The sequence below is a fragment of the Pectinophora gossypiella genome, chromosome 1 (assembly GCF_024362695.1).
Source record: "Pectinophora gossypiella chromosome 1, ilPecGoss1.1, whole genome shotgun sequence".
Taxonomy (NCBI): Eukaryota; Metazoa; Arthropoda; class Insecta; order Lepidoptera; family Gelechiidae; genus Pectinophora; species Pectinophora gossypiella.
In genome coordinates, this window is record NC_065404.1 from 18,309,137 (window position 1) to 18,334,131 (window position 24,995).

The 24,995-nt window shown below is 37.2% G+C and overlaps 2 protein-coding genes across 2 annotated transcripts; both read right to left on the reverse strand.

Annotated features, from left to right (window-relative positions):
- Nucleotides 1-971: 971 nt before the first annotated feature.
- LOC126370099 (uncharacterized) lies at nucleotides 972-5,248 on the reverse strand. Its single transcript, XM_050014831.1, has one exon. The coding sequence runs from the start codon at nucleotides 4,014-4,016 to the stop codon at nucleotides 1,137-1,139; it is 2,880 nt and encodes a 959-aa protein (XP_049870788.1). The 5' UTR covers nucleotides 4,017-5,248; the 3' UTR covers nucleotides 972-1,136.
- LOC126370737 (uncharacterized) lies at nucleotides 4,239-5,237 on the reverse strand. Its single transcript, XM_050015772.1, has one exon. The coding sequence runs from the start codon at nucleotides 5,235-5,237 to the stop codon at nucleotides 4,239-4,241; it is 999 nt and encodes a 332-aa protein (XP_049871729.1).
- Nucleotides 5,249-24,995: the final 19,747 nt, after the last annotated feature.

Consider the following 24,995-nt stretch of genomic DNA (forward strand, 5'->3'; position numbering starts at 1 on the left):
CTAGACATAAAAACAATTATAAAGTGACAAAAACTCTAAGTGAAACGTACTTTTTATGATAAAACTATAATCAAGTTCCGTTGAGACTGTTTTAAAAACCATAAGCACTGGGGATAACCAATCACAGAACACTATTTTTTTCACGCCAACGCCATCTAGTGCTGCGAAACTGAAAGAGAAATTCTATAAAAGACCACTAGATGTCACCACTATTTCAACGCCATCTATTGCCGAATAGCTGAAAGGGTATTTCTACAAATTTTAACTAGATGTCACTATCTATTCAACGCCATCTAGTGTAGAGTTTCTGAAGCAGTAACGCTATAATGCACCATTAGAGATCACTGCATTAGAACTACTAATGACCAATAGGCACCTACTAAGAGATATCGGTTCACGATTAGAAATAAAACAGCCACTATAAAACATAATTGATAAACAAAAGATACATACAAAATGAGGAACTGTGAAGCGTGTAAACAACATATCAACATCAGTGATGTCTTGACCTGCGTGGATTGTACGAAATACTATCACTTCCAGTGTCTGAACCTTACGCAGGAACAATTTTCAGCTAATAGACATAATTTGGACAGAGTGTGGAACTGTCCTGGATGCCGATCAGTTAAACGACGAGCACAGAGAACAGACGACACACCGGTGAAACAGCTCACGGATCCATCCAGCTCCTTGAATTTTTTATCTGCCGATCATTTGAACGTCACCCATAGAAAACCAAAAATAGATACTCCGACTGTAGATATCGTCAATTCATCCACCGAAGAATTTTTAGATGACAGCTCTAAGGATGACAGCCACATTGACTCTGGAAATACGCGGACCCATTCACGCTTCTCTAAACCTCCGACTGAAACTACAAATACAATAACCCTACAGCAAATAAGTGATTTATTAGACAAAAAGCTAGAGAAACAAAAATTAAATATACTTTATTTTTATTTATTTATTTATTTATTTTCATGGGATAATAAACAATTATACATGATATATTAACAACAGGTGTATGATTTTTTCACATAAGTACATGTACAATCAACCACATTATCCACGTATTAGTTTACAATGTCGTCTAGTGAGTTGAAATAGGTTATGTTATAAATTAAACAAAAAATAAATCAGCTTAGGGCTTGAATAATAGATTTTTTAAATTTAGAACTAGATACATTGAATATGTCTATAAAATGAAATGAATCATTGTATTGAGCGAGAATACGACGTAGAGGTACTCGCCTGCCGGCGTTGGTGCGGCAGCGCACCGTTCTAAACAGCGGGTAGGATCGAGCCGCTCGTCGATGAACTCTCATAGGCACGTTAAATCCAATGTCATTAACAAGGTCTGGGCAGTCTATTAAGTTATGGCAGATTCTATAAAGTGTTACAGATTGAAGAAGCATTCGTCTATTGTGTAGTGTTAACATTTCAAACTTGGATAATAAGTTGTTGTATGGTGTTTTATATCTGTATATTTTATAATGTACCGACTTAAGAAACCTAGCTTGGATAATTTCAAGTTGTTCAGAATATTTCTTGTAAAGCGGGTTCCAAATTGCACAAGCATATTCAACCTGTGGTCGGATCAGAGTAGTATATAAATAGAGATAAGTAGATATACGAGAAAAGTCAGTGGTTGCTCTCATTACAAATTTGTACATTCGAAACCCCCTGGAGATAATTGAATCAATATGCAGATCAAGATGCAATTTACTATCTAAGATGACACCGAGATCGCGCAGATAGTCCACCGCAGTCAATGAGTTATCGCAAAGTTTGTAATTATATATAATTTTGTTTTTATTTTTGGTAAAACTGATACCGTGACATTTAGGAATACTAAGCTTGAGTTTATTTATATAACAATAATGAGTTAGGTGGTTTAGATCATTCTGAAGAAGAGTACAGTCAATATCACTATGAATGCTTTTATAAATTTTTAAGTCATCAGCGTATAAAAGAAAATGGGAATGTCGGAAACAATTTTTAATATCATTAATAAATATAAGGAATAATAACGGACCTAAAATAGATCCCTGCGGAACGCCCGATGTTACATGAATTAGATCAGAATGAAAACCATTAACGACGACTCTCTGCGATCTGTTGCAAACATAAGAAGAGAACCAGCGGAGGAGGTTCCCTCTAATACCATTATAGGCAATCTTTTCGAGTAATAGTTTGTGATCAACTTTATCAAATGCTTTCTGGAAATCAGTATATATGGCATCCACTTGGATGCCACGGTCCAAGTTTTCAAAAAGGAAGTCGGTGTATAATAACAAGTTGGATACCGTTGATCTACGCTTAACAAAACCGTGCTGCTCGGGTATTATGAGAGGGCTTAAGACCGGATATACCTCATTATGGACTAACTTTTCGAATATCTTGGCCAGTGCGCAAAGAATCGATATCGGCCTATAGTTTTCAATGTTTTGCTTTGTCCCGCTTTTGTATACAGGTATAATGTTAGCGCATTTCCATCTGATGGGAAAGATACCTTCATACAAGCATTTGTTATAAATGATATGTAGTGGATGTACAAGCGATTTTGCTATGCATTTTATGAACATTGGCGGCAGACCATCTGGGCCCGGGCCTTTTGTAGCGTCAATGGATTTTAACTGATGATTAATTTTATCAGTATCGACATAAAGATTACATAATACATCGCTATTATCAGCAAATTCCCTACCCGGTATCCACGAGATAGGATTGAAAGTTGACGTTTCATAAACAGACTTAAAAAACAATGAGAACAAGTTACAAATTTCATATGGGTCGCTAGAGCTCCGATCCTCATAATACATTTTTGCTGGCAGACTAGGTTTTTCTTTGCGATTATTTATGTAAATCCAGAAATTTTTTATGTTTCTCCTTATACTATCCTCTACATACTTTTTGTATTTTGTGTAATTTTTGTTACATTCACGACGGAATCTGTCGCGGTATAATGAGTATATGTGATAGTCATATTTATTGTTATAAACCTTCCATTTAATCCAGTATTTATTTTTGTTTTTGAACATGTGTATTAGTGATTTTGAAAACCAAATTGGAAAATGAGAATTTTTCGATTGAGACTGTGGGATGTGCTCTCTAATAATACTGTATATTACTTCGTAGAAGTTATCAAGGGCCTCTTCAGCTGGTAGGTTTACTAATAACGAATTCCAATCAATTTCTGTTAACGCTCGGTTGATGTTTTCATAGTCGGCTTTCCTATAATTGTATTTTGTTAAGCTTTTTCTTGTCATTTTCGAAATTATTTTGATGTCAATTGTGAGTATTGTACTGAATGCGGGGTGGTAGTCATCCAATTTGAGCAAGGGTACAGTGACCGGTAAGACAGAGCAGTTTGTGTTGGATATCAAGAGATCTAGTGTCCTTTGATGACAGTTTTTTAAAAAGTTGTATTGAGAAGCAGCACAGAGAGTCATGAAGTTACGAATACTTAAACAAGTTGCAGAGGTTCCTGTGCAAATTAAACGATTGTTACGCGTGTTTGTTATCCAATTAGCCTTCGGTATATTGTAGTCCCCCAGCAATAAGTACGTGTCTGTGTAGGGGTCATTAATTATATCTAATAATCCCTTGAAGAAATCTTCATAAACCGACGTTGGTGAATTATTGCTAATATAAACAGCACTGATAATATGTCGTTTATTGCGATCAGAGCTGGGTATGCAGACTAGTACGTGTTCCAGATATCGGGAATCACCAACCGTTGGCGAAGACAAAACATAAACGGGATTCAAAGAACGCAGAACAGCGATCATCACTCCACCGCCGTCCATCTTTGATGTAGCATTTCGGTCTCTGTCACATCGAAAAGTTACATACCGCTGGTCTATAAATTCAGAGTCTGAAATTTCCGGGATTAGCCAGGTTTCTGTTATTACAATAATATCGAAGTCACAAGACAAGATGTTCATAAATAATGTTTGTAGTTTTGTTCGTATCCCTCTGCAATTCTGATAGTACACGCTTAGATTATGTGTCATTTTGAAGTCGATACTGTTAAAAATGGTAATAAAGGAATATTATTTGATAAAATAGTTAAACACCACACATAGAAAAGAAATAAAACAGTAAACCTGTATAAGTAACGGAATGCCTCTTCAACATAATGTGTACAAATATAATTAAGCATTAAATAAAATGTATGCCCAAGATAAACGAGACTTAAGAAGTGTATTTCAGTAGTACAATAAAATAATAAACTATTAATTTGAAGACAAACTGTTCCTAGGCTTATAAGTAGTAGTTGTTGTTCCCGCATTCTGAATCTTTTTAATATCCTGTTCAGTGCGTATGGCGATGACGGGGGAGTTTTCGGAAGCGCGCACAAGTATTGTGGAGTGCTTAACCCACACAAATTTAAAATTGTTTTGGTTAGCCGCTTCACGTGCACTTCGAAAAAGCTTTTTATTTCGTAGAGTAAGGTGCTCATTGAGATAGATATTATGTGGAGCACCCGAAAATCCAAGATCAGTTGACAATAATCCCTTCTTGATACGATAACTGCCAAGGACGTTATCACGCAGAATACGAGAAGTTAGCTTCGCTATAACATTCTTTGGTTTATTATTTTGTGAAGCATGAGGAACACGATGTATGGAGACAACGTCACGGCGATTGATGACACATCCTATTTGGGTGCCAATGGATTCAATTAAACTCAAGAGATTTTCATCTCTTTTTTCTGGTAAATTGGAAATTTCGATATTGCATTGTCTAGCCTGCTGCTCCAGGTTGTCTATCTTAGATGTGAGAGTTATGATGGTTTGTTCGTGCTCGTCCACTGACTTTGTGTACTCCGAGATCTTCCCAACATATTTTCCGAATTCATCCTGCTGATTAGAGATAAACTGCGTAGATTCTTGTAGGTCTGACACTTCTTTAGTAAGATTTTCGACTTTAATTTTCATAGTATTATTTTCACAGCGAAGATCATCAATGTCCTTTTTAATTTGTGACTGGTAATTTTCAAGGTCACTTCTCACTGTTTGAATACTGTCTGCAATATTTTCAAATTTAGCATCCAGATCCCGTCGGAGGTCTCGTAGAGCTTGTGTGAAGCTCGTCTGCATGTTTTTTATTTCTTCTAAAATTTCATTGTCTGGCTGCTTTCTTTTCCGTATTGAGACATTAGATAGTGTTTCGTTTGTAGTGCTTAGGTCCGGATTTGAGGAGTGTTGTTTGGGTGGTGATCTTTGCATCATGCTTAAAAGTATTGCAACCTGTGCTTCGTAGTTACTATTGAATACAGACAATGTATGTTGTCCAATAGTGTATTATAATTTCGCAACGCTGAGCACTCGCCAGCTGGCCTAGCGGTCGAATTCAGAGTCGGCACCACGAAGGCACCGGGATCGAATCCACACCTCAGGCAAGCAAAATAAATCTTTTTAGGATTATTTCTTTACTATAGTTCGCCAACAGATCCGAAACGACGTCACAGCGCAGTCGACGCACCAGTACGACCGAAACAGCAACACGATTCGCAATATGGCCGCCGGTCTATATGGTCACTTACACAAGATAGTAAGAGAGGAGCCGATAAAATGCACTTCAAATTATTAGAATTTGTTAAAACAAATTGATATTCTCACGCCACGAGCACAAACTATACGTCCACACACGACAACGGTCAAAAAAGAAAAAAACTTACTACTTACTAAAATAAATTCAGATCTGAGAGCGATGATCCAAGAGGAAATAAAAAGCGCTATGTCAAAGGCAAAACAAGATATAGATGAGAAACTTTTCTCTATTACTATAAAAGAAGACCAGATCCAAGCGGAAATTAAAGAGCTAGAAAAAAGAATAAACAACCTCGATAGCGAAAACAAGGCATTGAAAATTCAGATACAGAATTTACAAAAAACCTGCCAAAACAACCCCCTTACCCCTTCGCAAATGGACTTCAGCAAAAAAATTGTCCTGTATGGTTTGGAGGAGTTGGCCTGGGAACCGGAAAGCGAGCTCTACAACAGAATCTCTGTCATATTTCGAGACATTATGAACGTCAATTTGGAAGGCTACATTGAAGATCTAACAAGATTAGGAAGGAGAGGAAACCGTAGACCATTAGTTATTTGAACTCATAAGCAAGCGGATGACGAACTACTTACTATATAACCGCCAAGCTTTTATGAATACAGGACTGGCAATTTCTGAGCTGTATGACGACGAAACTATGCGAGAACGGAATAAACTCAGACACATTCTGAAAGAAGCGAGAAAAGAAGGAAAGCATGCTATATTTCATGGAAATAGACTGATTATTAATGGCAAAGAATATACACCAAAACTATGTACAGAAAATAAAGAGCAACTAGAAGGAAAAAAAGAAAACTTAACTGGCAGAACTTCATCAGACCCGCAATCAAACTACTTATCGGAGACGCAGTTACCAAATGAAAAATATTGTAAAACCGTCAATAGTACCAGCAAGTCAAACCACACCTTTCGAAATTAAGTTTAATATCATGATTCAAAATATGCAAAGTATCTCAAATAAAATCCACCTGTTGGAAGATTTTCTGCAAGAAAAACCTCATTTAGATATTGTATGTTTAAACGAGACTTGGCTAAATAAAGAAAAACAAGCTCTATTAAGAATTAATAACTATGTCTTAGGTGCCTCCTATTGTCGTGAAGTACATGATGGAGGGGGTGTATGTATATTGATTAAAAACTGTTTGGAATATAGAGAACGCTTAGACATATCCTCTCTAGCTACAGAAATGATATTTGAAATATGTGCAATTGAGATACCAAAAAATAACTTACTAATTATAAATTTGTACTGGCCGAATAGTCGACGGGAAATTGATGTATTTTATAACTCTTTGGAAAAACTGCTAAAAATAATAGAGAAAAAAGATATTGATAAAAATGTTGTTGTGGCAGGAGACATGAATATAAATTTCTTAGATAAACGTGAAAAAAATAGATTGTCTACTTTGATGTTATCTTATAATTTCCAACAAAAAGTATCACAACCAACGCGGATAACTAAAACCAGTGCAAAGTGTATAGATTTGGTTTTCGTAAACTTTAGTAAAAAAGAGGCATTAGCTAACGTACATGATTTTGGCTTCTCAGACCATAGAAGTGTTATTCTATCAATTCCATCTATAAAGCATAACCTTAAAAAGATTTCAGTTGTTAAGAGAATTTATAGTGATGGTAACATAGAGACATTTAAAAATGAGATAGCTAACATAAACTGGGAGACTATTTTCCATCCAGATTACGACATAAACCAAAACTATAATATTTTCAATAATATTCTTCAAAATGCACTCGATAAACACATTCCTAAGATAACCGTTAATTACAAAACAAAACCGAAGAAAATAAAATACTTAACACATGGTCTAAAATCATCTTGTCACAACAAAAGACTCCTTAAACTTTTGACACTACAAACTCACAATAAAATCTTGCGAAACCATTATAAAGCATACAGCAAACTCCTGAAAAAGACTATTAGTAAATCTAAAAAAATCTTAAATAAGAAAAAATTCGAAAACTCTGACAATAAAATGCAGTGTACGTGGAATATTATTAATAACGAAACAAATAAAAGTAATGCTAAAAACACTAAAAATATTACTTTAAAGATGTCAAATAATACGATAAAGGATCCAAGTATAGTTGCAAATACATTTAATAACTTTTTCTTATCTATCGGAAGTGAAGGTAGTAGCAGAGTATCTCAACAATCACAAGATAACATGGAATCGGTTCTAAACACATTTTTTCTCAGCCCCGTAGAAACAAAGGAAGTAAATCGCATTATAAGAAACTTAAAAAATAAAAACTTGTTTGGAATAGATGAGCTCCCACCAAAACTTATCAAAAAATGTGCTGACATCTTGACTCTACCTTACGCAATGCTAATAAATCAATCGTTTTTGGAAGGTGTTTTTCCAGACGCTCTTAAAATAGCATTAATAAAACCTTTCCATAAAAAAGGTCCGGCTACTGAAATAAATAATTATCGACCAGTTTCTCTTCTTCCCACATCAGCAAAAATTTTCGAAACGGCTATGGTAACACGTTTAAATAAGTTTTTAGAGAAATATAATATTTTAAATGACAATCAGTACGCCTTTAGGAAAAACCGCTGCACCACCCTAGCAGTCTACAAATACATGAAAAAAATCTACGAAAATATTGATGAAAAGAAATATTCAGTAGGCCTCCTACTGGACATGAGTAAAGCGTATGATAGAGTTCGTCATGCCACGTTATTGAAGATTCTTTACAAATCAGGTATCCGAGGCGTAGCCCATCGATGGTTTAAATCTTATCTTGAAAATCGCGCACAATATGTAGAAATAAAAAATACTGATTATGGTACAGGTAAAATTGAATATATCAGATCTGATAGAGTCCTATCAAATGCATCCATCCCTCAAGGTAGCGTTTTGGGTTGTGTATCATTTCTCCTGTACATAAACAACCTTCCTAGTAAAATAACAGAAACATGCGTAGTTTTCGCGGATGATATCTCTATATTATTAACATGTGCAAATACGGGTGAACTTATACATAAATTGAATTCTACCCTAAATCAAATTCAGTCCTGGTTAGAAGAGAACAACTTAGAACTCAATCTCAAAAAAACAAAAATCATCCAATTTAAGCCTGCACAAAAGACACCGTTACAACTGCCATCTTACACGTATAAAAATACAAATCTTGAATTGGTTGAAAGTGCTACCCTGTTAGGGATCGAGCTAGATACTAACTTGACCTGGAAACCCCACCTGCAATCCCTAAAAAAGAAACTATCATCTGTAACTTATGCTCTCCTGCAGCTAAAACGAGCAACAGACTTCAATACGGCCTTGACAGCCTACTATGCGTATGCATACTCGCGTCTCGCATATGGAATTATTGTATGGGGAAATTGCTGTGAGGTAGATGATATTTTTATTGTCCAGAAAAAAATTGTGAGAATAATAACTAATATTAAACAAACAGAGTCGTGTAGGGCGCATTTTAGAAAACATAAAATATTGACCCTTACATGTATTTATATATTAGAATGTAGTAAATTCATAAATAAACACCCCGAACTATATTCGTTTATGGAGAATGATAGTAAAAGAAATAACCGGAATGAAAATAAAATAATAAAACCTTTTACCAAGATGAAGTTGGTAGCGACAAGCCCCCATCATATGGTGATCAAAATATATAATCATCTACCGAAATACATAAAAAATATAAAAAATCCTTCTTTATTTAACAAAAAATTAAAACAATTCCTAGAAAATAAGTGTTATTATACGATTTCAGAATTTTTTAATGATAAAGAAAATATGTAAAGTTCCTATTGTTGATTAATTGTAGAGAAAAATATATATATTATAGATAATAAGTACTAACTAACATATTAACACTATATAAATAATTTACTAACATAGAATAGAACACTAATATCATTTATTTTTTATTGTATCTAGTAGCCTCTCTACACTTTAAATTGCTGTGCCCTTGCGGGGTGTCACTTGTACTTTATTAATTATGTAACACCTTTTATAATAACCTGTGGCTTTGCAATAAATAAATAAATAAATAAATAAACGGGGAACGCCGGTTCGATCCCCTGTATTTGATTTGCACCAATGAATTCATTTGGGAAGAAATTGCTCTAGAGCAACAAGGCCGCCCAAATTGTACTATATTCATGTGTTATGTCTGATTGTTGAAATTTAGTTCTGTACAATAAAGTATATTTGATTTGATGAGGAGCTCGGTGGCGCAGCGGTTAACGCGTTCGGTCAGCGATTGTTGAAGTTAAGCAACTTTCGCAAAGGCCAGTCATAGGATGGGTGACCACAAAAAAGAAGTTTTCATCTCGAGCTCCTCCGTGCTTCGGAAGGCACGTTAAGCTGTTGGTCCCGGCTACATTAGCAGTCGTTAATAACCACCAATCCGCACTGGGCCCGCGTGGTGGTTTAAGGCCCGATCTCCCTATCCATCCATAGGGAAGGCCCGTGCCCCGGCAGTGGGGACGTTAATGGGCTGGTGATGATGATGATGATGATTTGATTTGAGTCAGGTGGTAACTTGAACACATGTAAACTGCTAACTGAAGTCTTCTCGCAGACGGAAGTCTTGTATACATAATATAAATACCATATACCTATTATACAATAGATATAGGGTGTAATAAAATATATCTTCACACAGTCTCGGCTACAAGCACGACTACCTTATCTGTAATGCCAGCCACACATATTTCAAGCCGCAAACAGATTTGTTTTACAACAATACAGATTTGCTCTACATCGTGTCATTTGGCAAATTAAGCCATATATTTTGTGGAGATGAATGTGTATTGTTGTATAATAAAACAATTCGTAAACCGTCTAAATTAAATTCCATCGAACGTAGCAAAAACGGTTTCTCTACATAGTTACTTAAACTTTCAATTGAGACATACATAAACTCACGCCCGTAATCCCTAATGGGGTTTGGGGTTTGGGGTTGGGGTTTCAATTGAGATTCAATTATAAAAGCTTTATTGATAGTTTTGAACCACAACTCATTGGTAAAGTTATTTTAACATAACAACATAGCATCACGCCTGTATCCTCGAAGGGGTAGGCAGACAGCTATGTTTAGGTCCTTTATAATAGGGGGCCTTTTGCCATTAACCGGGCACAAATCCTGGACAACAAGTAATTATGAGTCACTATTCCATTTCACAGTTTGATAGTCAACAAATAAATGCTGTAGTGGTTACTTTATGTGATTTATGTAATTTCCGTATATTCACTAAATAATTATGTCAGTTTGAGTAGTGTGTATTTATGTCCTATATAGGTACCTACTTATAGACGTGATGTCCGTAGCCTCACTGCGCAGGGTCCGCGGAATACCAGGGTTGTGGCTCACGCCGCGGCTTATGATGAGCAAGGTCCTTTTATCCCGGACGCCGGGTCATCAGTTGCATTTTTAAATACTTATTATTATAATTTATTTTTTTATTTTGATTTTTGTTTTGGTTTGTTTTTCTTTTCGTGTGGATTCTGTTCTGTGTAAATGTAATGTACCTGTCTGTCTGTCTCTGGTGATAATTATAAATGATTCTATCTTTATGGTTTGCTAAAGTTGTTTATTGGATATATAAAGAACATTTTTAGTTCGACTTGTGAAAATAACCAGCCACCCATCCAACTACTATAAACTCCCGACAATGCTTAACTTTGTTGACTGGTGACAATCGCCACGAGCCACTAGGCTAACGGGTTCGTCAAATAATTTGCCAAATGAACCCATATATCTGTAAGGCTGAGTACTCGTTTGTATAATATGGTGATAAAGTTTCATGGTGGTGTGTTACCATAAATATGTCGTATCGCAGAGGCCTCTGTATTACAGCGATAAGTTAATGTTAGAGAGATAAGTAGTGTATGTTCATGACGTATGGTGATAAATGATAAAGAAAAAAAGCAGATTGTAAGACATATCATCACGTGTCTATCCTCGAAGGGTTAGGTAGAGGTGTATAGGACATACACCCAGTCCTTGGCAGCAATGTCCCATTAGGGTCCACATAACTTGTGCTAGTGAGGCCCTTTTATCTCAGGACGTCCACCACCACCTTATGATCATTTCGACAAACATCCGTCTTCCTTTTTTTGTAATTATTTAGTGGAAATTTGACGTGATGCAACCATACTTCGACTCATCCCGCTGATGATGCAGCCAGCAGAATGGCTTTCCTTTTCCCCCGCGTTAAATTATATCACTCTTACATTTAAGTGTTATTTTATATTAATTACGTTTATCACCCCCAAGCTATGTTTTCAGCTGCACTCGTGTAGAAACATCAACCTGATTTATTTCCAAGGGTTCTGTCTAATTACTTATCTTTTTTCCTGAAACTTTCCACCGAATTTTCAGATGAGAGGTTTTTCCTCGTATTATGTGAAATTAAAAAGAAAGAATGCTGAAAAAAGGTAATTACGTTTTTGATGAAAACGAGATGCTGTCGTTTTGTTCGTGTTTTGTTTAACAGTTGAGTCCAAAGAACATTATTATTTAAGTCCGAAAAATCTGAGTTGCTACTGTGAGGGAAGAAAAAATACATTTAAAATCAATGACGCAGTAAGAAGTACAAGGTAGGTGATACGGCTCAGCCCCTATCAACACGTTGGTCTATCAAGCTTTTTTAAGCTTATGGTACGTCTTTTATCAATGAAGTTATCTTGTTACATTCAGAATGGGAAGCAGCTGATGGGACTACTTATTCTATGCTTGTAGTTACTTTCAATTTAGCAAAGAAACATTGTTATGAAGATGGAATAATACACCAACTATTGAATGACAGAAAACATTACAACAAGAGAATTGTGTCGGGCTCGCAGCAAATAGAATTCCATAATCTCTGCTTACCCCGGTGGGAAATAGGCGTGAGTTAATGCATGTATGTGATTGTATTGCTAGTTAGTGTATCAGAGCTAGAAGCTACAAAAATGCAGTTCGTATCCCATTTCCCCGTATTTCCCAGCAAACAACTTCCAGGTAATTATATTTTTCCTGGAATCCACCTCGGAGGAAGCAAACGTTCATATCGAATGGAAAATAAGTGAAAACCTCACAGAAGCATAAACAAAACAAATAAAAGGTTTAATGAACGAGGGAAGTTCGCGAGCGATGTGCAGTCGACCGATGCTTCCACATTCATTACTCCCCTTGGTAAAAACTGCACCTTTATAAAATTGGCGTCGGTCTACTGACGGCGGTACCGCGATTTCAAAATTTAAAACTTGTAAACTTTCCATATAGACACACAAAAACTTACGCAAATGACCCTTGCCGTAGGTCACAAAGACAATTTGCAGCTGGTTTTTGTGTATGAAGGCCTGATCAAAAAGAGGTTCAAGTGACCAACCCGTTGCTCATCATTACAGAAACATACCACGTCTTGAAATGTAATGCAGGGATTGTGACATTTCTTACTTTAGACTAAGTATAAAAATCTTATTCCTTACTGCGTAAAGCGAGACAGACAGTCAGTGCTGGTCGCTCTCTTTACACCATAGCGGCTCACAGCAAAGTAGTAGTATTATTCTTTTTACGCAGAGTCAGGAAGAATGGAACGCCTTTGCCCAGCAGTAAGTCCCAGGACACTTCATACAACTACATGTTGATATTATCATACACGCGCATCTGTGTGTGTGTACGTCTGAGGCCCATACGTTTGAAAATAATTTTATCGTGTCGAGCCTAGTGTGAGTGACTTTGAAAGCGAATTGCAATACAAGTAACAGAGAATGCATGTTACGTTTAATACTGTAACAACTTAATTTCATCTCTCGCCGCTACTCGGACGGGAGGTTTACATAGCTTTTAGTGCAGGTGAGAGGGTGGAGGGAGGGACGCATGTTTATTCATTAGCAAGCAATTACGCTCGGTCACTCGGCCTCTGGATTGCCTTCTGAACTTTTTCTTCCAATACCAATACAGAGATGTAAGGCGAGCTATGAATCCTGCGATTGGAAATTCAACTGGTTTTCGTGTTTCTTTTGCTTGTCTTCATTGCCTTTGGATTAATATGTCGTGACCGTAACAAAAATCCCTGACTGCATGACTTATTTGAAAGGAAATTCACATACGTATGGGACCAAATTGTGATTGGCATATAAATCAGTAAATCAAATTCACAAAGTAACCTTTAAAAAGCTAAACTTGCGTGCTGATGATGATTATACAGCTGTTAATCAAATTTTTCAAATGGTTCATAGTGTCAATATTTATGTCATTGATAACTATGTGAAGTGGTATCCCAACTCCTCTTTTCGCGTTTTCGTTTGCTGAATAATACTTATGTATATAATTATAAATAATTCTAGGTACCTACAAGGCACTAAGTTTAGTATCTACGTAGATATATATTAGTTAAGTATATAAATACATAAAATAAACCAAAACAAACAACTGTTTTCTTTGTTAGTACATTGTAGATTTACAATAGAAAAGTATTTTACGAAAAATATGCTTTTCATTACATTACAAAAGGAATCAGTGGATTCTTTTTGATTTGAATCCTTTTGTCGCGTGTTGGGAGAGAGCGGCTCAAAGCGTTATTTGGATAAAGTAAAACGGGTTTTGTTCGAGTGTAGAATAGGATTGTGTTACATGACATGTATAATTGTCTTATTCTTCTATCGTGTGGGTTGTGGGGTGAATTACCAACCTCATCAACCCTGGTGTCTGGGTTATTATTGAGCCGCCAAAGGCCCCTGACGTGGCTCATGTAATGACTATCCTAACCTAACCAAACTAGAGATCACAAAGTGGTTTTTGCTTGCTATTTTTCTTGTTGTATTTGACGTGACTTCTTGTAAGTTTACTCAGATAGCATTATATACTTGGCCGGACAAATGGGGAGCGCTGAAGGCTCTCACCCGGTAGAAACATTTAAGGTAACTATGCCATTTTCAAAAATGTTTTACATTTGTATACCATTAATAAATTTAAATGCATAGTTTTTATTGCAAAATGATCTTTCTATAAGGTCTAAGAACCTACGGAACCCTTTTAAACAGCAAAAGCGATATACAAGGTGGTGGCGAAATGAATCGTGAGTGCATGGCTGGCTGCTGATGGTGAGTGGTTTAGTGCAGTTTATGAATATTGAGGGCTGAGAGCCGCGCCGCTGGATGCAGATTTCCAGGCACCGGGTACTTAGCGTGAGGTTTACGACACGCGCTGACGGGGGGATTTGGTCTCATAACATTATTGTTATTGCGTATGGCAGACAAAAATAAAATATCCTGCGTGGATCATATATCCAGCTTAAGGTCCCCAAGCATAATACAAGCCAACCACAATATCCCAGAGTGTCAGAGGTACATTTATCGCAAGATGAACTAAATACCCGATCCGAGGTCTGAAGAGCAAACTGACAAGACACTATCTCCATTAAAAATTAGTTAAATTAGAAAGAAAAAAAACGAAAGAAAGAAAGAAAAAATATTTATTCGACATACTTATTGTTTTAACATAATTAACATAAAATAATTTATAACACATAATACACATAATACACATAATACACATATACTTACATAATATATATTAGTATAGTTTATTTGTTTTATGTACTAACTAGTGCAATAATATGATATAATTGATGTTATTAATAGTGAGATTTTAGCTGCTGAGAAGTTAGCCTCAACAGACTAGATGTTGTTTTCTTTTTATGATGAATGTTGTGTTCACTTGTAATTGGCTTACACATAAGTACTGTTTTACTTTGTTTAATTATGTCCTAACTAAATGTTATAATGTGCATAGCTGTGAGTGATCCATTAATAAATAAATTAATATCTACACCTCACCGAGATTTTTGTTAGATCAACGTGTTAGGTGGTGAGCCGTATCGCGGTCTATAAAGGTCGAGCTAACTGTGTTAGTGAAAACTATTTTTTTTTGGTCTGATGTTGTTTAATTTGCTGGCGGTACCAAAAATGCAAGAAGAGGCAAGGTGATTGGACACTTAACAAGACACGACGAATTTGTGAACGAACACTTTGTGGTGTAGTAGTTAGGTTAACACAATGTAGGCTGCTCTCCCGTTCCGTGGTTCGGAAGGCACGTCAAGCAGTCGGCATAGACGTTACATGCGTTACGTGAGGGACCTTTGGCGGTTCAATAGTAACTCTCTCACCAAAGGTTGATGAGGTAGGTCATTGATCTCATACAAGAGAAGAAAAAACAAAAAGTCCTTAACGCATTTGTCCATTCTCTGGTTTGTTCCCAGCAGTGGGAAGTATATTGCTATTTATGATATGTTGTGTCTCTCTCACTCACTCAATTCACCAAATCCTATGGTCTATAAACTGTTAAAAATTGAAATTTCCACGTCGACACGATTAGGACGGGAGCAGGCGCGGCGCGTGCGTCGGTGGAATCGAATTTCAGCTCTCCAGTTGGAGTTCGCATAATTTTACGAAAAATGTTCACTAACTTAAGCTCTTACGAAGGGTGATGTCGTTAGCAGGTATTTGTATTTCATCTTGTACTTACGTAGAACTCAGGTTTTTCTGTGATTAAGTTCTTTAAAAATCTCTTTAATGTATTTCTTCTTAATTATAAAATATGTTAAAAAATTCAGCGCTGGGAATAGAGAGGTTTTGCGCATAACTTTCTTTTAAAGCGTAGGCAAGAACGAAAGAAGAAAAAATATAATTTTTTTTTTACCCACGACGGAACGGAGCAGGTATATGCTTTTAGGGTGAGAGATGTTTGTCTGTGTGTGCGTTTGTGCAAAAGTAATGTTCCCACCTATCTTCTAAACTAATGATCCGATTTTGATGCGGTTTTCAATAATTAAGAAAAGTTTTTGGAATGATAAAGGTTTTAAGCGTGCACGAAGTCGCGAGCTAGTGTGGCTATAACATTAATAAAGCAACAGATCTGGGAAACTACTACTTACTTATACTTAATTTTGTAATCTGTGTACTTAGTGGTAGTTGTAAAGCAAAATGTAGAACGAGTTCTGGAATAATATTAATAAATAAAATGTTTAGTTAAATCATTTTAGATTTAAGTCGTTATAATTAACCGTTGTTACACGAAAATGATTATTAGACAACAATTCATTTGAATAATTAAGTACATAAATTACTTTGTTGACGTAAGTGACGAAATTATTTACGTTATTCGGAAATTGTGAGGAGTTAATTATTTAATGTTCAGTTAATAAAGCCTACTTAACTGTAAAATGAGACGGTGACGGCGGTGGGAGGTAAATAGGCTATCAATTGTATGTTTTATGTTAAAATTATAATAAACATAAGTAGTCCATAGACGTCCCACTGCTGGGCACAGGCCTCAGGCCTCCCTCCAATCAACCGGAGGGCGTATGGAGTTAACTCCACCACGCTGCTCCACTGCGGGTTAGTGCAGGAATTTTCGCTAGTAGTCCGGGACCAACGGCTTAACGTGCCTTCCGAACACAGCTTCCGAAGCAGGAATCATCTTATTTTTTCGGACTACCAAGTGATTCAGCCAGCATTGTCCTAGACAAACAAAATAATTATAAGATTATGAGATAAGCTTGCCTGTACTATCTGTTTTCTTTGTATGTTTCTTGTGTCTGTTTCATTGTGTACAAAAAATAAATAAATAAATAAGTATTATTTTATATGCACGAGAAAATGTGTTTTCGGAGGTATGTGTGACGAAGAAGTATACGTACAATCGAGGGCGGGAATAGTTGTGAGTGTTTTTCTATACATCTATAATCATAATCATTTATTAAACATATTTTTTCATTTATTTCTTTTTTTTTATTTATAAGATATAAATTGAGGTCTTGGGTTGTGAGGTGGATTACCAACCTCATCTACCCTGGTGTCAGGGTTATTATTGAGCCGCCAAAGGCCCCAAGCATGGCTCATTTAACCAATACTCACTTACATCAGTAAGTAGTAACCGAGATCAACGGCTTAACGTGCCTTCCGAAGCACGGATCATCTGACTTTCGGCCAATCTGGTGATCAGCCAGTAATGTTCTAACATAACTAGGGACCACAAAGTGATTTTTGTGATATGTCCCCACCGGGAATCCAACCCGGGACCTCCGGATCGTGAGCCCAACACTTGCCCACTGGACCGCGGAGGTCGTTACTTAATTTTGTAATATACTCACTTACATTAGTAAGTAGAAACCGGGACTTACGTCTTAACGTGCTTTCCAAAGCACGGACGGTAAATTGACGGTAAAGTTATTGTACAAATGTACGCACGTGTTTCGTAATTCATAAGTGCTCTGCTTTGCATACTTGAATATTAATATAAATTGAATAGTAATTGTGTGCTACCTTACATAAGAGGAGGCAGAGTGCTTTCCAACTAATGGGTTCGAGAACTAATTGCTGAATATTCTAGATTGTAATTACTTCTACTAAGATAAATCTGCCGGAAGAAAATGTGTGTTTGTAGTTTTACCGAGTCTGGGCAAGATTAATCCAATGTAAATTAACTTTTTTAATTAAAATTGATAAAAAAGATAAATAATTAATTTCTGATATTCTGGTGACATAAAATCTTTTCTTTTTCTATTTAACTTATTTATGAATTTTAATAAAGGAATAGTGCGAGATTTTGTCACGTTCTTCCATAAAGTTAATGCTTCAAAGGATATCACAGGACACTGACACGAAACAGGCCGTGTCAGCCGTGAACTCTTATTGCGGTCCACTTTAGGACGTCAATCCTCCAATCAATCAGTGTCTACACTTTCAGAAAGCGTTGGTAGTGTTCGAAATGAATGCTCGACTTGATCAACCCGTCAGTGACTATTGAGCCGTCAAAGGCCTAACTCATGTAACGACTACATACGTAAATACGCCTTGCCACCAAAGGGAAACACACTAAAGAGACTCATTGCTTTAAAAAAACACATTATAACTCTCTGCTCGTTGTGTTTGTGTGCACCTCGAATGGTAGTCTTTTGTTCTCGCATAATCGGGGTGTATAAGCACTGGACTTCAAAACAAACTCACACTTTTAAAATTACTTATCTAAATATATAAAAGGAGAAACTGACTGACTGACATATCAACGCACAGTCTAAACGGCTAAACGTAGGCACTTAAAATTTGGAAGGGACGTAGCTTAAGTACCGTAGAGGTGCACTAAGAAAAGAATTCCCGGAATTCCCACGGGAACGGGAATTAGCGGGAAAATCCTTTTGTATCAAAAATCTAAACCGCTTAAGTTAGACGCTTGAAATTTGGCATGCAGGTACCTTAGTTAACTTAAAGCTTAGTTGCAACAGGATATTGCAAAATTCCCACGGAAACGGGAGTTAGCGGGAAGAAATTTTGTATGAAAAAATCTACACTGCATAAGTTAGATGCTTGAAATTTGATATGCACTCGCACACACACTAAGATCTCTCTTTTATAACACGCGACGCGGACAAATCGCGGGCAAAAGCTAGTAATAACTAAAAGCGAAGTGACTGTATTTGTTGTCTTACTTTTAAATTTCTATTTCCTATCTACTCAGCCTGTATCCACCCACTGCTGGGCCTCCTCTCTTTCACGCCATCCTTACAGTCCTGTGCAAGTCAAATATAAAATAAAAGGTGTAGTACTTAATTTTGCAGGCTAGTGTAACTGAATTGACGAACCAATCGCGAAGAAATATCAATCTACTTGCTACAGTAAATTATAGTAACTGGAACAGGCTGCTTAACGTGCCATCCGAAGCACGAATCATTTTACTTTCGGACAATAGGTCGTAATGGTGATGTCCTAACCATGCTAGGGACCCCAAAATTATTTTTGTGATGTGCCCCAACCAGAATTCGAACTCGGGACCTCTGGATAGTGAACCCAACGTCAATCACTGGACCACAGAAGCTGTTAAAAAACAAAAAAATGAGTCTCACTCATTTTATGAACGTGTAGTAAATTAGTTTTAGTTGTAAAATGAAATGAAGGGTAAAATAATGTATGCGCGGCGTCGTGTGGGGACCGACTGTAGTAACTCGCTGAGAGAATGCACAGAGCGTTGCTAATGGTCGCCGTTTGGCATCGCTAATGCGGCCCGTACCCGGCTTGTCGTGTTGTCCGACAATTACTCCGGCCATGTAGTGACTGCCATCTGAAGCAAACCAGTTTAGGTGACGTAAATTATATACTTACTAAAATACGACATTCGTGGACCCGGAAGTGTTTTCATTCTGACGTCACAGCGATTTCTCCGCTGGATTTTTGATGGCATTAACTATTTGGCTGGACAAATGAAGATCGCTGAGGGCTTAATATTGGCGCTAAAAATAACTCCAACTTGGTCGTTAAAATTACCACTTTTTTTAAAATAAGTTTTCATTTGACCCCCAACTGCGCACCCTCAGGCCTGTCAAATATCTCAAGTCACGAGTGCCCTCATCACTTCCAGTTTGTCCCGCCAAGTAGTGAATATGCAACAAATCTACAATAATTGACGCTAAGAAAGTGTTTGATCACTATCTCGTCTGATGGTAAGTAAAGATGTGACCTAAGGTACAGTATATGCTAGCGTACCCAGTAATTGCCTATTCACTAGTTTTGAGGAAGAGTGGATGGGCAGGGAGAAAGCAGTGGGGCGAGGCACTATGTTATCGGCCCAGCAGTGCGTACGCACTGGTGTACACCAGGCCACATATAGTACACTTGGGGATACATCTTTCCCCCGGCAGCTTCTCCAGATATATAAACAGCCTATATACGTCCCACTGTTGGGCACAGCCCTTCTTTCAATCAACCGGAGAGGGTATGGAGCATAATCCACCACGCTGCTCCAATGCGGGTTGGTGGAGCTTCTCCAGATATCATTTTAATATTCTTCACGGTCTTATTAATTGACATTTCGGATCTCTCTCTCACTCATTCGTTCCGTTTCGGATGACAATTAAATCTTAATTAACAGCTCCTGGGAAATACGTGTTTAAATAATAATTGCAAGTCCCGTGATAGACCACTTAAGGCCCTCAACCCTTTAGATTGGTAGATCTAAGCCGTCGCCTCGAGCGCTGAGCAATAAACCAAAGGGATCAATTATATACACCCCGGGAGGCGCCCGCGCAACCTAACGGCTACTTTTAATTATCGCACCTCTTTGCAAAATTAAATTTCTCTCTTCACCCCCTCACTTCACTTCCTCGTCTCTGCTCAGGTGGTCGCCAGGAACGGGAATATAATAATTATTTTGTTACCAATATTATGAATATAAAGATAAGTCTATCTGTCTGTTTGTTACCTTATCAAGCTTTAACTTCTGCGCCGATTTAAATGCAAAATTAGGACATAGATAGACTTAAAGTTTCCAAGGCTGAAGTTAGCTACTTTTTCTTGCTACATCCCAGCCCCCGCGGCACAGGTTTTACGCCGCTCGCGGTATGGAGATCGTGGATAAAAATCGTTCTACGTACCGTGGTATAATGGTACTCGCGAGCGGAAAGAGCTAAGTAAAATTTCACATACAAAAGTGCGTTTATTTGTTACGCAGTAACGCCTTTACTCAACCGATCATCATGCAATCTTGCGTATACATTGTTAGAGATACTTACAGAACATTTCACAATGGTATAAAATAATCATTACGTGACGTTATAACTGAAGTCTACGCGGACGAAGCCACGTGCGGAGAGCTAGCGAGTAAATATTTCATTAATAGGTATTGTTCCGGAAATTCTTGCGGATTTATAACTGCGCCGCAGGTCGAGATTCCTCGGGATTTAGGTACAGATTTTATGGGACGTTAAAATTGATTGGTGTGGGGTGGAGGAAGATGTAAGGAGTCCTATTGTTTGTTATAAACAAAAAAATCCTTGCTTATAGTTTTATTTGTGTGGCAGAAGTAGTGGTCAATTATGAATGCCGTTTATGATATTATAATATGATGATATAAAATCAGTCATATAAAAAAGCTAAATCCACAATGTAACTCTGATATTTTATCTGTTTTACTTATGGTTGTAATATATTAACAATTATAAATTAAGCGTCGAAAGAAAAATTAAAAGAGGCCACATTGAAGCAATTAATTTAAACAACCCATACTGCTATTTAATATTTTTGTTAACAATGCACACTTACGAGAATTTATAACATTATGCGCAAATGTAGCAGTTTCCCTGATGTGTAACATTTTAGGTATTTCTCCGGAATTCCCCAGTTCTCACATCTTGCAAAAAAATAGAGCTTTCATATCCATAGTAGCAGCATAAGATTCACAAAATTAAATATTCGCGTCGCGTAATCTGCACGTTGCTACGCGGCGTAGCAGCTACGCCGTAGAAATTAAACCGTAGCGTTCGTACGCGGGCCTAGTTAGAGAATTTAGTGTTAATAAATAAGAAAACATCCGGGATAACCCTCTTATTGTAGCAAAAACGTCGACAACCCTCTCTAGCCCTTTGTAGGCGGGAGGGGGGAGGGGGCCAACAATGCTCGCCAATAAGGGCGACATTTGTAATAACAAAAGCGATTTTACGCCTGCCTGCCACGCCGTTTGTTTTATCAAGACGTTTAGATTCTGTCGCGGGGGATAATACGAATTGTGTCCAGTAAATTGAGTCTTTTATGATGCCGCTTTCACAAAATTAGGTTTCTTTCGGTGCACATTGATGATAAGTTTACAGTTTCCAGTAACGAGCACTGACAATACCGGTTATAGCATAATAAATTCAGTTGATAGGAATACAATCACCGTCGCTCGCAGACTGATTACAATGGCGGATTCACTCCAACTGAACTGAACAGGTAAATTATAATTCCAAAACATGAACTGACCTAAATTCGGACGTGCAAATGCAAATTCTCTCTTACATTTCATCCCACTTATGCGTTTGGCTGTTTTAATTGGCATAACATAACATCACGCCTGCATCCTCAAAAGGGTAGGCTGAGTATGCATATACTATTTACTTTTTACCAGCTATGTTTAAGGGGGGAGCCGGCAACAATTCCTGGAAATCACGACACGTGATAGTTAATTATACATAAAGTCGAATTCAGTGGCTTAGGGCTTGAGCTGCTTGAGAACCCGAGATTCGAACCCGTAACACTACGATACGCGTTCTCCGAACAGGGCTATCCACGGTTTTAATTGGCGTATGTAAATTAGCTTCCAAAATGGGTAAGTGGAAAGCCTCCGTTGTTTTAGTAGGGAGTCCTTTAATGATATTTGAATATAATTTCACAGAAATATTGTTAGAAAGATGGATGGAAGCATCTCACACGTGTCACGCAACAAGCCGGGGTCAGGACCGCTAGTGATAGTAAGGGTGGTATTAATAAACTACTCAGCTTCGACGCTGCCCTCGCGATCATATCAATGTGACAGTCCTTATTTAAAAACAGAGACTTGAGCATCATCTTGAGAGCAATCTCAGCTTCGGGTTGTGAGGTGGAGTACCAAAGTCATCCACAGTGGTGTCAGGGTTACTATTGAGCCGCCAACGACCCCTGACATGGCTCATGTAACTACTTACTTACATCAGTATGTAGTAACTGGAACCAACGGCTTAACGTCTCAGCTGAGATTATTTTATTAATACCACCCTAAGACAACTTTATCCACACTTAGCGGCCTCCATGGTCCAGTTGTTGAACGTTCCGGAAGTCCCGAGTTCGAATCGCGGTGGGGACATAATAACTAACAGTGAGAGTTGCTTCTTTACTTGTCGTCTATTATATATGAAATTCTTCGAAATAAAAGCAAGATACAACCGTCTTTTTTGTTACAAAGTCGCACAGTATTATTATTAAATCCATTTAAATCCTTGGAGTTCTCTTGTGGCTCGGACTATATTTTAAACCTGTCTGTCTTCAGTCTTCGTTTTGTAATGAGGCGGCAACATGTCCCTAATTAGTATGTTACTAATGATTTGTATCCCCGAAGAGGATTCTCATGACTTACTTGACGATTATAATTATTAAATACTTACCCCTAATTGTATAAGTTATGTACGCCATAATTGTCATATATATTAGTCACAATACCGTAGCCTTCTAATGTGTGTTATGTGGCTGTACTTTATGAAGTAAATAAATTAATAAAATAAATAAATAAATTATGCGGATATTCTTAGGATGTTACTATTACGTATAATGTATTTTATTTGTTTCTTCAGATTATGGTTAGGTATATTTTTAGTAATTATGTATAATATTATATTATATATATATATATATATATATATATATATAAATAGTTAAATAATAAATACAAATATATATTATATAATAACTTTATACCTTTTCAATATATATATATATATATTCAGATTATGGTTAGGTATATTTTAAGTAATTAATCTTTAGTTGACTTAAAGGTATAAAGGTATTATATTATATATAGCTACAAACCCATGTACTGACTGACTGACTCACTGACTCACTGACTCACTGACAGGGTTGTTCTCCCAGAAGGAGCGTCGGGGGGTAAAAATGATGTATGGGGGGTGTGATCGGGACCTCCCGGTGAGTATGGGAAAACTTCCAGATCTTGGAAAACTGCTCCGCATCAGGGAGACACCCTACAGTCTGGCGAAACTATTGCACCTGGAACGATTCTTTTTTCACGAAACCTATTTAATTCTTGGTCAAATTCAATCACCGTTGAAAAAAAATCAAAATGGCGGAAAAACAAGATGGCCGCCATACAAAATTTCTTTTTTCAAGAAAATGTCTCGGAGGTAAAAATGATGTATGGGAGGTGTGATCGAAACGTCAAGCTGAGTATGGAAAAACTGTTCGATCTTGAAAAACTGCTCCGCATCAGGGAGACACCCTACGGCCTGGCAAAACTATAAAACCTGGAACTTTTCTGTTTTCACGAAACCTATTTAAATCTTGGTCAAATCCAATCTCCGGTGAAAAAAAACCAAAATGGCGGAAAAACAAGATGGCCGCCATACAAAAAAATATTTTTCCAGAAAATGTCTCGGGGGTAAAATCTGTGAATAGGGGTGTAATCGGAAGGTATTGTTGAGTATGGAAATACTGCTCGATCTTGAAAATCTGCTCCGCATCAGGGAGACACCCTACGGCCTGGCAAAACTATCGCACCTGGAACTTTTCTGTTTTCACGAAACCTATTTAAATCTTGGTCAAATCCAATCTCCGGTGAAAAAAAACCAAAATGGCGGAAAAACAAGATGGCCGCCATACAAATTTTTCGTTTTTCCAGAAAATGCCTCGGGGGTAAAAAGTGTGTATGGGGTTGTAATCGGAACGTATTGTTGAGTATGAGAAAACTTCCAGATCTTTGAAATCTGCTCCGCATCAGGGAGACACCCTACGGCCTGGCAAAACTATCGCACCTGGAAATTTTTTGTTTTCACGAAGCCTATTAAAGTCTTGGTCAAATTCAGTCACCGTTGAAAAAAAATCAAAATGGCTTAAAATCAAGATGGCCGCCATAAAAAATTTTCGTTTTTT

Bases quoted from the DNA above. Each gene is read 5' to 3' on its own strand.
- LOC126370099 (XM_050014831.1), bottom strand. From the start codon at position 4,016: ATGACACATAATCTAAGCGTGTACTATCAGAATTGCAGAGGGATACGA.
- LOC126370737 (XM_050015772.1), bottom strand. From the start codon at position 5,237: ATGATGCAAAGATCACCACCCAAACAACACTCCTCAAATCCGGACCTA.